Source organism: Schistocerca piceifrons, chromosome 11, assembly GCF_021461385.2.
Source record: "Schistocerca piceifrons isolate TAMUIC-IGC-003096 chromosome 11, iqSchPice1.1, whole genome shotgun sequence".
Classification (NCBI taxonomy): Eukaryota; Metazoa; Arthropoda; class Insecta; order Orthoptera; family Acrididae; genus Schistocerca; species Schistocerca piceifrons.
Window position 1 is genome coordinate 42,778,656 of NC_060148.1, and position 13,657 is coordinate 42,792,312.

The following is a 13,657-nucleotide window of genomic DNA, read 5'->3' on the forward strand; positions in this document are numbered from 1 at the left end:
GTTTATAGCATTTGCTTGTTTAGAGAAAGGTTTCGACAATCTTAATTAAAACATTCGTTGAAGCTCTGGAGATGTCATCCATAGAACACAGGGCCACAAGATTATCTACAACTTGTACAGAAACCAAACTGCATTTCTAAGACTTAAAGGACTTGAAAGGGAAGCAGTAATTGAGAAGGCAGAAGTAGAGAGGATATGAAATGAAGACTGTGAATAGCAAGAAAAGCGTTCTGAAAAAGAAAATTTGTTCACATCAGATATAAATTCTAATGATTGGGTACTATTTTACAAAGGTATTTGTGCGGAGTGCAGCCTTGTATGTAAGTGAAACGTGGGCGATGAACAATTCTGTCAAGAAGACAATGGACGCTTTCAAAACGTGATGAACAATAAGAATGCTGAAGATTAGATATGAGGATCGTGTAACTAAAGAAGAGTTACGGAATTAAATAGAGGAGGAAGAGGAAATTATGGCACAACTTTGACTACAAGAGGGGTAAGTTGACAGGACATATTATGAGGCATCAAAGATTCAGGACAAAAGGGGTTGGGTGATAGTATTCGGATAATAATCATCTGTTGAAATGCTATTCTACTAGTTTATCTATTAATGTAAGCAGGTAATTTACTCTTCCATGCACTCCTCCACAGAACATTTAAACCAAAACTGAAATCAGCTGAACACCAAATCTTTCAACCACTGTCTGACAACTACTGCATTCACTTTCATCTTTCTATAACTATCACTGGCTAGCCACACACACATACAGATATAAGGAGAACAGAAATAAACAAACATTAGTTTTCAGCATATAATTCTTTAGGTTGGCAACATGTACATACACAAACCAAACAGGAAGGGACATGAGGTGAACACACTGTAGTTACGACTTCAAATCAGTGTTTTCGGTAAAATGTCTACAGCTAGTGACAAAAGAAAAAAGAGCGAATATGAAATTGTTCTTATGTTCCATAATCTAAGTTTTAGTTCAACCTCCAGCATGTGACCAGGTGAGGGGGAATGCAGATGTCCGCCAAAAACTCGGTTCACTGTAAGTAATCAGTTATTCACGTAAAAAAAGATGTTTTATGATCTGTTTTATGATCTGCAAGTATCACATATCAAAACAAAACTGAATCATTCTAGATTCCACCGACGATGCCTTAAAGTAAAAGGCGAAACGCGTCTTGAACCAATAAAGTACACTGGATAAAGAAAGAAACGTTTGTTACTTCCAAAGGAAATAATCAATAGCTATAGATACTTAGCCAATTACATCTTATGACATACCAGTAAATTAGTCTCGATTTATCTTCTCAATCCACATGCTATTAAATGCCGTTTAAAAAAATTCAACTATCCCTTCCGAAAAAACTGTAGTTTCTTTCATATCTCGGTAGATAAACAGATTTAGGATATTTATCATGTGACAAAATACATGACTTTTTACAAGTTATTGTTTGCAAAAAAACACTTTTCGATTTCTTGAACCGTTTACGAAATTTGCAGTTGATACAACCACATGGTTTACAACGAGCAGGACGAAGTATCGGTCGCGTAGCGAGCGACCCGCGCGCGGTCACTGTACGGCCAGTCCGCCGACATATCATTCAATATCTCGAGAATGGTGATAGCTATCGATCTGCTCTCAGCTTTAAAAACAATTTCGATATGTTGACTAAATTTCATACGCAGCAATGTATTACCTAAAATGAACTGTACGCAAAGTCCACGCAATGCGTTTTTACCTCTGCACACACATTAAAATTTCGTGTAAAGGTCTACGTAAATGCGATACAGCAAGTAACGAAAAGAAATTCGATCCTTTATCGAGAGAAGATATCAGGCTGTAACATGCCCAAGAATCAAATTTTTCTACCGAATAGTTTCCTTGTAATCGGATGATAAGTATTTCATGGCTGCCGCCGCGTCCGCGCCAGCGGTTCGGCGAAAGGTCGTGTGGCCCGGGCTTCCGTACCTGACGTCACGCTCAGCGCGTTCTGTGATTGGCGGCGCGCACCTGGAGTGCGGCACGCGGCAGCGGAAGCGGTTCGACATGGTCAAACCGCGACGCAGAGCTCGCTGCGCCGTGCCGCTGACGCCGTTTCCACGGCACCCAGCCGCTGACTCTCGGTTTTGTCGCGCGGCAGCCCTAGTGGGAACCGGCCTTTATCCGCACGGCTTTAACGGATCGTGCAGCCTCGTCTCGATCCCTGAGTCAACAGATGGGGACGTTTGCCAGACAACAACCATCTGCATGAACAGTTCGACGTTTGCAGCAGCACGGAGACCATGGCTGCGGTTACCCTTGACGGTGCATCACAGACAGGAGCGCCTGCGATGGTGTACTCGACGATTAATCCAGGTTCTATTCACAGCATCACGATGGTCCCATCCATGTTTGGCGACATGGTGGTGAACGCACATTGGAAGCGTGTATTCATCATTGCCATACTGGCGTATTCACCCGGTGGGATGGTACGGGGTGCCATTGGTTACACGTCTCGGTCACCTCTTGCTCGCATTCATGGCACTTTCAACAGTGGACGTCACATTTCAGATGTGTTAAGACTCATGGCTCTACCCTTCGTTCGGTCCCTGCGAAACCCTACATTTCAGCAGGATAATGCACGACTGCATGTTGCAGGTCCTGTACGGGCCTTTCTGGATACAGCAAATGTTCGACTGCTGCCCTGGCCAGCACATTCTCCAGATCTCTCACCAACTGAAAACGTCTGGTCAATGGTGGCCAAGCAACTGGCTCATCACAATACGCCAGTCACTACTCTTGATGAACTGTGGTATGGTGTTGAAGCTGCATGGGCAGCTGTACCTGTACACGCCATCCAAGGTCTGTTTGACTCAATGCCCGGGCGTACCGAGGCCGTTATTACCGCCAGAGGTGGTTGTTCTGGGTACTGATTTCTCAAGATCTATGCACCCAAATTGCGTGAAAATGTAATTACATGTCAGTTCTGGTATAATATATTTGTCCAATGAATACCCGTTTATCATCTGCATTTCTTCTTGGTGTAGCAATTTTAATGGTCAGTAGTGTATATCTCTGTATTTGAATATGCATGCCTATAGCAGTTCCTTTGACTCTTCAGTTTATAACATACCTTTTGAACATAACAAATAATTTTAGGGGAATGCATCATAGACCTAAAAGTAACGACATAACAATTAATTGAATGATCTATTATCAGGACATCATAAGTCGATGCAATAAATTAGTTACCGAAAAGCCTAATCAACTGGCTCAATCGTCTACTCTTTGTACGTGTTGCAGCCCAGACGGCCACGCTTGGAGTGTGGGACTATGTGGTACTGGTGGCGATGCTGGTCATATCCATGGGCATCGGCGTCTACTACCGCTTCACAGGCGGTCGCCAGAAGACCACTCAGGTAGGTCACACCAAAAGAAGAAGAAGAAATCACGAGCGCGCTGCTTGTGTAGTTTTGTAACTTCCCCTTTGTATGTAAGGAATCACTGTGCTGGAAAATCTCTTACGTTATTTGATTTTCAAACAGCTGAGCAAAACTCAACGTACTCACAAGGGGAGGCCGCCAACTGTGAAATTCAGATTCGATTCATACTGCGCATAATAACAGCTCATGGCCAGAGGTGTAATGTGGCAAAGCACCAAGATGCACTTCTCAGCCGTTGTCGAGAAAATCGACAGTTAAAATAAACCGTTGCGGTGAAATAGTCTCTACGATTTATAGTTTCCTACATCGTCATGGCGCAGCGGTAAGCGCTCGGGTTCGTAATCCGACGGTCGCTGGATCGAATCTCGCGCCATGCAACCTTTTTTTTAATATTTGTTTTTTGTAATTAAAAAATATATATAAAATTAACAATTGAGCCTATAAAACGAATATATATATATATATATATATATATATATATATATATATATATATATATTTGAATTACAAAAAACAAATATAAAAACAATATAAAACGAATATCCTGAGAATCCTTTAAAGTATGAATTATACGTCTTATGTTAACTACACGTGTAAACATTATGAAGACAATTAATAACATTTGTGAAGTACAACTTTGTTTGCGGAAAACATAATCATGTTCGAAGTCGCCAGTTTTTAAGACAAACGACTTTCAACAACTTATTATATGCATAATTGTTGCAACTGATTGCCGGGAATTATATATATATATATATATATATATATATATATATATATATATATATATATATATATATGAACAAATACTAAAAAAAAAATTGTATGGCGCGAGATTCGATCCGGCGACCGTCGGATTACGAACCCGAGCGCTTACTGCTGCGCCACGACGCTATTGGAAAATATAAATCGTAGAGAGTATTTCACCGCAACGGTTTCTTTTAACTGTCGATTTTCTCGACAACGGCTGAGAAGTGCATCTTGGTGCTTTGCCACATTACACCTCTGGCCATGAGCTTTTATTATGCGCAGTATGAATCGAATCTGAATTTCACAATTGGCGGCCTCCCCTTGTTAGAACCACTTGGACCTAACTAACCTAAGGACATCACACACAGCCATGCCCGAGCCAGGATTCTAACCTGCCACTGTAGCAGTCGCGTGGTTCCAGAATGAAGCGCCTAGAACTGCTCGGCCACAACGGCCGGCCACTTATTCTGATGATCACTAAACTGACACAAATATTTTAGCGCAACGCAGTCTGACTTTCAATAATCGCTACAAAAGAATGGCCCTGACTAACAATAACTTATACCTTTGATGAATCACTTACCTCACAAAAATCTTGTTTACTCGAACTACTGCAATACAGCGAACGCCAATACTGGCAGGTAAATAAAAGGTTGTAACTACTGAAGGCACTAACTACTGATAGGCATAGTTAGCAAATGAGAGATTTTGATAGAGAACAAACAATGTACCAGGTGATCAAAAAGTCAGTATAAATTTGAAAACTGAATAAATCATGGAATAATGTAGAGAGAGAGAGAGGGGTACAAATTGACACACATGCTTGGAATGACATGGAGTTTTATTAGAACCAAAAAAAAAAAAAAAAAAAAAAATACTAAAGTTCAAAAAATGGTAGACAGATGGCCCTTCATCTGAACAGAATAGCAATAATTAGCATGACAAAAGTAAGACAAAGCAAAGATGATGTTCTTTACAGGAAATGCTCAATATGTCCACCATCATTCCTCAACAATAGATGTAGTCGAGGAATAATGTTGTGAACAGCACTGTAAAGCATGTCCGGCGTTACGGTGAGGCATTGGCGTCGGAAGTTGTCTTTCGGCATCCCTAGAGATGTCGGTCGATCACGATACACTTGCGACCTCAGGTAACCCCAAAGCCAATAATCGCACGGACTGAGGTCTGGGAGGCCAAGCATGACGAAAGTGGCGGCTGAGCACACGATCATCACCAAACGACGTGCGCAAGAGATCTTTCACGCGTCTAACAATGTGGGGCGGTTCTAATAAAACCCCACGTTATTCCAAACATGTGTGTCAATTTGTACCTCTCTATCTACATTATTCCTTGGTTTATTAAGTAGTAAAATTTATACTGACGACTTTTTGATCACCATGTATTTACCTTAATATCGTTGAAAAGTCATATATATATATCAGTTCATGACATCCAGTCTTACAAATTTGCTGTCTCTGATGGACACACGTCCAGATCATCCGCTCTCAAAACTCCGCCATGTCTCTCCCCACATCCACCACTGCTGGCGGCTCATCTCCAACTGCGCAACGCTACGCGCTGTTAACAGCCAGCTGCCCATCACTACAATAGCGAATGTTTCAACAATGCCAACCAGCCACAGACTGCACACAGCGCAGTCAATGATTTTCATATAGAGCGCTACGTGACGTTACCAACATAAAAACCTAAATAGGCTACTTACAGTCTCTTTTCCAAAAAGTTCCCATATGAGCAAACCAGTTGAGTCTTTACCTTTACAGGTACTTAGGGCTATGTATGGATCTGTTTGAAAGAGAATAGCTCGATTTAGTCAGAGGGTGAGCCTTACACGTCTGTTTTCATGCCCCGCACCTAATTCGTTGCAAATAATAACCTGAAGCTGTCATCCTGCGGTCAAGTAGTCTATGAACTGGCTAGACCTGCGAGTTAATAAAATACATCTACATCTGCATGCATTCTCGGCAAATCACATTCAAGTGCCTGGCAAAGGGTTCATCGAACCACCTTCACAAGTCTCTATCATTCCAATCTCGTATAACACGCGGAAAGAATGAACACCTATATCTTTCCGTACGAGCTCTGATCTCCCTTATTTTATCGTGTTGATCATTCCTCCCTATGTAGGTCGGTGTCAACAAAACATTTTCGCATTCAGAGGAGAAAGTTGGTGATTGGAATTTCGTGAGAAGATTCCGTCGGAACGAAAAACGCCTTTTAATGATTTCCAGATCAAATCCTGTGTCATTTCTGTGATACACTTTCCTGTATTTCGCTATAATACAAAACGTGCTGCCCTTCTTTGAACTTTTTCGATGTTCTTCGTCAGTCCTACCCGGTAAGGATCCCACACCGCGCAGCAGTATTCTAAAAGAGGGCGGACAAGCGTAGTGTAGGCAGTCTCCTTAGTAGGTCTGTTACATTTTCCAAGTGTCCTGCCAATAAAACGCAGTCTTCGGATTGCCTTCCCGACAACGTTTTCTGTGTGTTCCGTACAATTTAAGTTGTTCGTAATTGTAATACCTAGGTATTTAGTTGCATTTACGGCTTTTAGACTACACTGATTTATCGTGTAACCGAAGTTTGAGTTCCTTTTAGCACTCATGTGGATGACCTCACACTTTTCATTATTTAGGGTCAACTGCCACTTTTCGCACCATCGTTTTGCAGTTTATTTTGATCTTCTGATGACTTTATCAGTCGATAAAAGACAGCGTCATCTGCAAACAACCGAAGACGGCTGCTCAGATTGTCTCCAAAATCGTTTATATAGATACGGAACAGGAAAGGGGCTATAACAGTATGTTGGGGAACGCCAGAAATCACTTCTTTTTTACTAAATGACTTTCCCTGAATTACTACGAACTGTGACCTCTCTGACAGGAAATCACAAATCCAGTCACGTAACTGAGACGATATTCCATAAGGATGCAATTTCATTACGAGCCGCTTGTGTGGTACAGTGTCAAAAGCCTTCCGGAAAATACGAGGAAATACAAAAGTTAAATGAATCATAAGGGTCCTATTGTAACGTCTGTAATTGATGTAGACGACAGAGAATTATGTTGAATAACGATAATCAGTAAAGGGCAACTCAGATAAATGGGAAGTGGTCCTACGACATTTAGTTAATATACAAACAGGAAATACCCTTAATCAAATGCAGTGAAGTTACGTAGAGAGTTTCACAAGAGCCTCATAAGAATGGTAGCAAAATTCCTGAACTAAATTATCATCAAAGACCCGCAAAAATTAAGTCCATTTCGTAATCACAATACACGAAATAATCTCCCTCTCAAAACCCTTCAGACGTCAACATGACGACTTACAAATTATCACACGTGATACAAAGAGTGGTAACTCACACCCGCAAACTTCTTGGCATATTAAAACTCTGTTCGCGACTGGGATCGAACTCGGGACCTTTGCCTTTCGTGGGTAAGTTCTCTAGTAACTGAGCTACCCAAGCACCGCGCACGACACCTGCTCAAAGCCTTAGTTGCGCCAGTACCTCGTCTCCTACCTTCCAAACTTACAGAATTTCTTCTGCGAAATTTGCAGAACTAGCATTCTGGAAGAAAGGATGTTGTGGAGACATGGTTTAGCCACAGCCTGGGGGATGTGTCCAGAATGAGTTTTTCACTCTGCAGTGGAGTGTACACTGGTATGCAACATCCTTTCAGATTAAAGTTGTGTACTAGACAGGGACTTGTAGTCAGAACCTTTGCCTTTCTTCCTGGAGCGCTAGTTTTGACATTTTCATGAGAGAACTTCTGTGAAGTTTGGAAGGTCCTGGGGGAAGTAAAGCGCAGAGGACAGGCCGTGGGTCGTGCTTGGGTAGTTCACTCCGTAGAACACGTGCCCACAAAAGGCAAAGGTCCCGAGTTCGATTCTTGGTCTGGCACTCAGTTCTAATCCGCCAGGAAGTTTCAGCGCCAGCGCACACTCTGCTGCAGACAGATGAATAGGAAATGTTTTTAGTAAAAACTCTGGAAAAGTTCTTGAAAGATTTGCACCAGAGTTTTACACGAAGCTGTAAAAAACATTCAGATGGACATAGGTTACGTATATTCACTGAAGAGGCAAAGAAACTGGTACGCCAGCCTAATATAGTGTAGGGCCCCAGAGAGCACGAAGAAGTGCCGCAGTATGACGTGGCCTGGACTCGACTAATGTCTGGAGTCGTGCTGGAGGGAACTGACTCTAGTGTCTCGGAAGCCTGCGTACTTGGTTCGCTGGACAATCAAACCAGTCATAATTTCGGGTTTTATTACAATAAGAAAATGAGCATACTTAACTTTACTGGCCGGCCGGAGTGGCCGTGCGGTTCTAGGCGCTACAGTCTGGAGCCGAGCGACCGCTACGGTCGCAGGTTCGAATCCTGCCTCGGGCATGGATGTGTGTGATGTCCTTAGGTTAGTTAGGTTTAAGTAGTTCTAAGTTCTAGGCGACTGATGACCTCAGAAGTAAGTCGCATAGTGCTCAGAGCCATTTGAACCATTTTTGAACCAAACAAGTACCACCTTCGGCGACACCGTGTCAGGTGGGCCGCCAGAATATGTGCACGCATCGGCCTGACGTTAATTAACTCGGAAACGGCGCAAAGGCTCGAATTTTCCCTTAACAGTTATTGTTCAACACAATCTTCGTACACCATATATATTAAAAATACACTGGAGCGCCAAAGAAACTGGTATAGCCATGCGTATTAAAATAAATGCAAACGGGCAGAATACAGCGCTGCAATCGGCAACGCCTATGTAAGACAACAAGTGTCTGGTGCAATGTTAGATCGGTTACTGTTGCCACAATGACAGCTTATCGAGGTGTAAGTTTGAACATAGTGTTATAGTCGGCGCACGACCGATTGGACACAGCATCTTCGAGGTAGCGATGAAGTGGGGATTTTCCCGTACGACCATTTCACGAATGTACCGTGAATATCAGGAATCCCGTTCAAAATGGCTCTGAGCACTATGGGACTTAACATCTATGGTCATCAGTCCCCTAGAACTTGGAACTACTTAAACCTAACTAACCTAAGGACATCACACAACACCCAGTCATCACGAGGCAGAGAAAATCCCTGACCCCGCCGGGAATCGAACCCGGGAACCCGGGCGTGGGAAGCGAGAACGCTACCGCACGACCACGAGCTGCGGACAGGAATCCCGTAAAACTTCAAATCTCCGAGATCGTTGCGGCCAGAAAAAATCCTGCGCCCACTGAAGAGAATCGTTCAGTGTGGCAGAAGTGCAACCCTTTTGTAAATTTCTGCAGATTTCCTTTATGACTGATTTCCTTTCAAATGGCTCTGAGCACTGTGGGACATCTGAGGTCATCAGTCCCCTACAACTTAGAACTACTTAAACCTAACTAACCTAAGGACATCACACACATCCATGCCCGAGGCAGCATTCGAACCTGCGGCCGTAGCTGTCGTGCGGTTCCACACTGAAGTGCCTAGAACCGCTCGGCCACACAGGCCGATTAGGAAGGAACCACCAAGGTTTAATAGCCGCATTATAAAAGCTCAAACAGTTATGGCGTTTCTGGAAAATGAACATTTCCTCGCCAGCCGGCCGGTTCTAGGCGCCTCAGTCTGGAACCACGCTACCGCTACAGTCGCAGGTTCGAATCCTGCCTCGGGCAGGGATGTGTGTTATGTCGTTAGGTTAGTTAGGTTTAAGTAGTTCTAAGTTCAAGGGGACTGATGACCTCAGAAGTAAGTCGGATAGTGCTCAGAGCCGTTTGAACCATTTTTTGAACATTTCCTCTGTAAAAGTAAACAGGGATTCCGCAAACTGAGATCCTTTGAAACTCAGCTCGCTCTGTTCTTCCGTGAGACCCACAGCGCAGTGGACGACGGCGCTCAGCTTGATGTCGTGTTTCTCGACTTCAGTCAGGCATTGGATACCGTCCCGCATTGCCGTTTAATGAAACAAATACGAGCTTACGGAGTATCGGAGCAGACCTGCGATTGGATTAGAGACTTTCTTGTAGATACAACTCAAGACGTCGCTCTTAACGGAACTAAATCGACAGATCTGGGGGTAAATATCCGGAGTAGCACAGGGGAAGTGTGATATGACGTTCCTGTTTACAATATGCATAAATCATATAGTAGGAGGCGTGGGATGCTCTTTAAGGCTGTTCGCAGATGACGTAGTTGTCTATACCAAAGTATCAACGCCAGAAGATAGTAAGGATTTGCTGAATGACCTGCAGAGAATTGATGAATGCTGCAGGCTCTGGCAGTTGACACAGAACGTAAATAAATGCAACTTACTTCGCATACATAGGAAAAGAAATCCACTACTCTACAGCACCACAATTGATAACCTACAGCTGGAGACAGAGTCTGCCGTAAAATACGTATTCGCAACTGCCCAGAACGACCTTGAATGGAATGATCATATGAAACAGACAGTGGGAAAAGCAGACACCAGACTCAGATTCGTCGGAAAAATGTTAAGGAAATGTAACTCATCCGCGAAAGAAGTGGCTTGTAAGGCGCTTGCTTGCCCGATTCTTGAGCACTGTTCATCCATCTGGGATCCCCATCAGGTAGGACTGATAGAGGAGATAGAGAAGATCCAACGAAGAGCGGCGCGTTTCGTCACGGGATCGTTTAGTTGACAAGCGTTACAAGAGAGGCGTCGTGCGTCACGGGGAGATTTCCTACTGAAATTTCGGGACAACACTTTTCAGGAGGAGTCGGACAACATATTACTTACCCCATATACATCTCGCGTATTGACAACAAGAAAATTCGAGTAATTGAGCCAATACAGAGGCTTACCGACGATCATTCTTCTCACGCAGTATTCGCGAGTGGAATAGGGCAGAGGGACCAAATATGATACAGAAAGTACACTCCGCCACAGACCATTAGGTGGCTTGCGGAGTATGATGTAGATGTGTTTACTTCAAATTTTTACACGATTAGAAAAAAATATACACCCCATGTTCGTCGAATATTTATTAAACAATTTATTATTGGAGTGACGTGTGCAACCTTGCATTCCTCAGGTACGGACCTTTCGTCGAGCGAGGGGTTGTATGTGGTTACTAAGTGTGGGGCTAATGTATCAGGAACCTAATTGGTGTGTAGTCTGGACCGCAAGCCTTGCCGTTATGAAGTGATTTAAGCTGCTTTACTACGCCGAGGATGTGTACGAGGGGCGTTTGAAAATTCCGTGCAAAGTCCGAGAGTTGGCACCACCGGTGCGTATCGAGGTCATGTTTAGTTAGTAGCATCTTTGGAAAGAACGCACACCAAGTTTCAGCCATATTGGTCTATTTCTTTGTGTTCGGCATTCGTGTGAATGAAGGAAGTCGAGTGATTGTCAAAAAATGGACGAAAAATTATTTCGTGTGGTGATTAAACATTACTTTGTGAAAGGCAAAACGTCTCAGGAGACTAAAGAGAAGCTTGATAAACATTACTGAGACTGTGCATATTCGATTATAACAGTTTACAAGTGGTTTTAAAATTCGGAGTGACCATATGGTCACAAGTGATGCTGAACATTCTGGACGCCCTGTGGAGGTTACGACTCCAGAAATCATTGACAAAATCCGTGATATGGTGATGGATGACAGAAGAGTTTTAGCTGCGTGAGATTGCTAGTGCTGCGGGTATCTCGAATGAATGGGTACAAAATATTTTGCGTACACATTTGGACACGAGAAAGCTATCCGCAAAATGGGTTCCGCGATTGCTCACACTTGACCAAAAACCGAATTACGTGAAATGTTGCAAGGATGGTTTGCAGCTGTTCAGGAAGAATCCGCACGACTTTATGCGTCACTCCACACAACGTTTACAGCTCTTCAATCGTCCGGTGTTTACGTTCCTTACATCAAACGAGGCATCGTTTGGCATTCACTGACGTGATGTGTGGCTTTTGAGTAGCTGCTCGACCGTGAAATCAAAGTTTTCTCGCCTCCCGCCTATCTGTCGTAGTACTTGCAGTGGATCCTGATGCAGTCTGGAATTCCTGTGTGATGGTCTGGATAGATGTCTGCCTATTACACGTTACGATCCTCTTCAACTGCCGGCAGTCTCTGTCAGTCAGCAGACGAGGTCGGTCCGTAGGCTTTTGTGCTGTACTTGTCCCTTCACGTTTCCACTGCACTATCACATCGGAAACAGTGGACCTGCGGATGTTTAGGAGTGTGGAAATCTCGCGTACAGAGATATGACACACGTGACACCCAATCACCTGACCACGTTCGAAGTCCTTGAGTTCCGCAGAGCGCCCCATTCTGCTCTCTCACGATGTCTAATGACTACTGAGGTCGCTGGTATGGAGTACCTGGCAGTAGTTGGCAGCACAATGCACGTAATACGGAAAACGTATGTTGTGAGAGTGTCCGGATACTTTTGATCACATAGTATCGTAAATAGTTGATTTCGGGTACCCGAAGAATCGAATAATTTCAGTGAGCCAGCGCTCAGCGTGAGGGCTTTCGATAATCGCGCGTCTTCTCTTGTTTTTCGCACTTGTCCGTAAATAGTCCGGCCATTTTGAGGTTCTGAGTGTTTACTATACTCTGTTCATTATACGAGTGAACGTGGTGTAAACATTTCGCCAGGTATTCTTCCGCATTTGCTTGAATCTCATTGGATTTCGTTTCACGTGGAGCGGAAGCCAAGCTGTGACCAGTACTGTCAAGTGCGACCTTAAGGATGCGTTTTATGCTGTGTTACACGCACGTGGACCGAGCGATGATGCGGGGCAACAGCTTTACCCGTGCATTAGACTTGGGACAGCACTGGCCACCCAGCGGTCCAACTAACCTATAATGAAATGTTTTTTAATTCAGTCTTTGATCACAGTATGAATTCTTTACAGGATGACAGGTTTCAGTCCGTAATGACCATCCTCAGATCTTTTTTGCACCATGTCCTAAAGTGATAAGGCCTTAATGGCATCGCCAAAACATATAAATATAATCAGCATAGCATCGTCATATACACTCCTGGAAATTGAAATAAGAACACCGTGAATTCATTGTCCCAGGAAGAGGAAACTTTATTGACACATTCCTGGGGTCAGATACATCACATGATCACACTGACAGAACCACAGGCACATAGACACAGGCAACAGAGCATGCACAATGTCGGCACTAGTACAGTGTATATCCACCTTTCGCAGCAATGCAGGCTGCTATTCTCCCATGGAGACGATCGTAGAGATGCTGGATGTAGTCCTGTGGAACGGCTTGCCATGCCATTTCCACCTGGCGCCTCAGTTGGACCAGAGTTCGTGCTGGACGTGCAGACCGCGTGAGACGACGCTTCATCCAGTCCCAAACATGCTCAATGGGGGACAGATCCGGAGATCTTGCTGGCCAGGGTAGTTGACTTACACCTTCTAGAGCACGTTGGGTGGCACGGGATACATGCGGGTGTGCATTGTCCTGTTGGAACAGCAAGTTCCCTTG

General features: G+C 43.8%; 1 protein-coding gene across 1 annotated transcript in view; it reads left to right on the top strand.

Annotated features, from left to right (window-relative positions):
* LOC124720082 (putative sodium-dependent multivitamin transporter) overlaps nt 1-13,657 on the top strand; it is a 135,614-nt gene that overhangs the window by 20,456 nt on the left and 101,501 nt on the right. Inside the window, exon 2 of the mRNA XM_047245357.1 lies at nt 3,294-3,409. Coding sequence (XP_047101313.1) covers nt 3,294-3,409 — 116 coding nt within the window. The remainder of the gene's footprint in view (nt 1-3,293; nt 3,410-13,657) is intronic.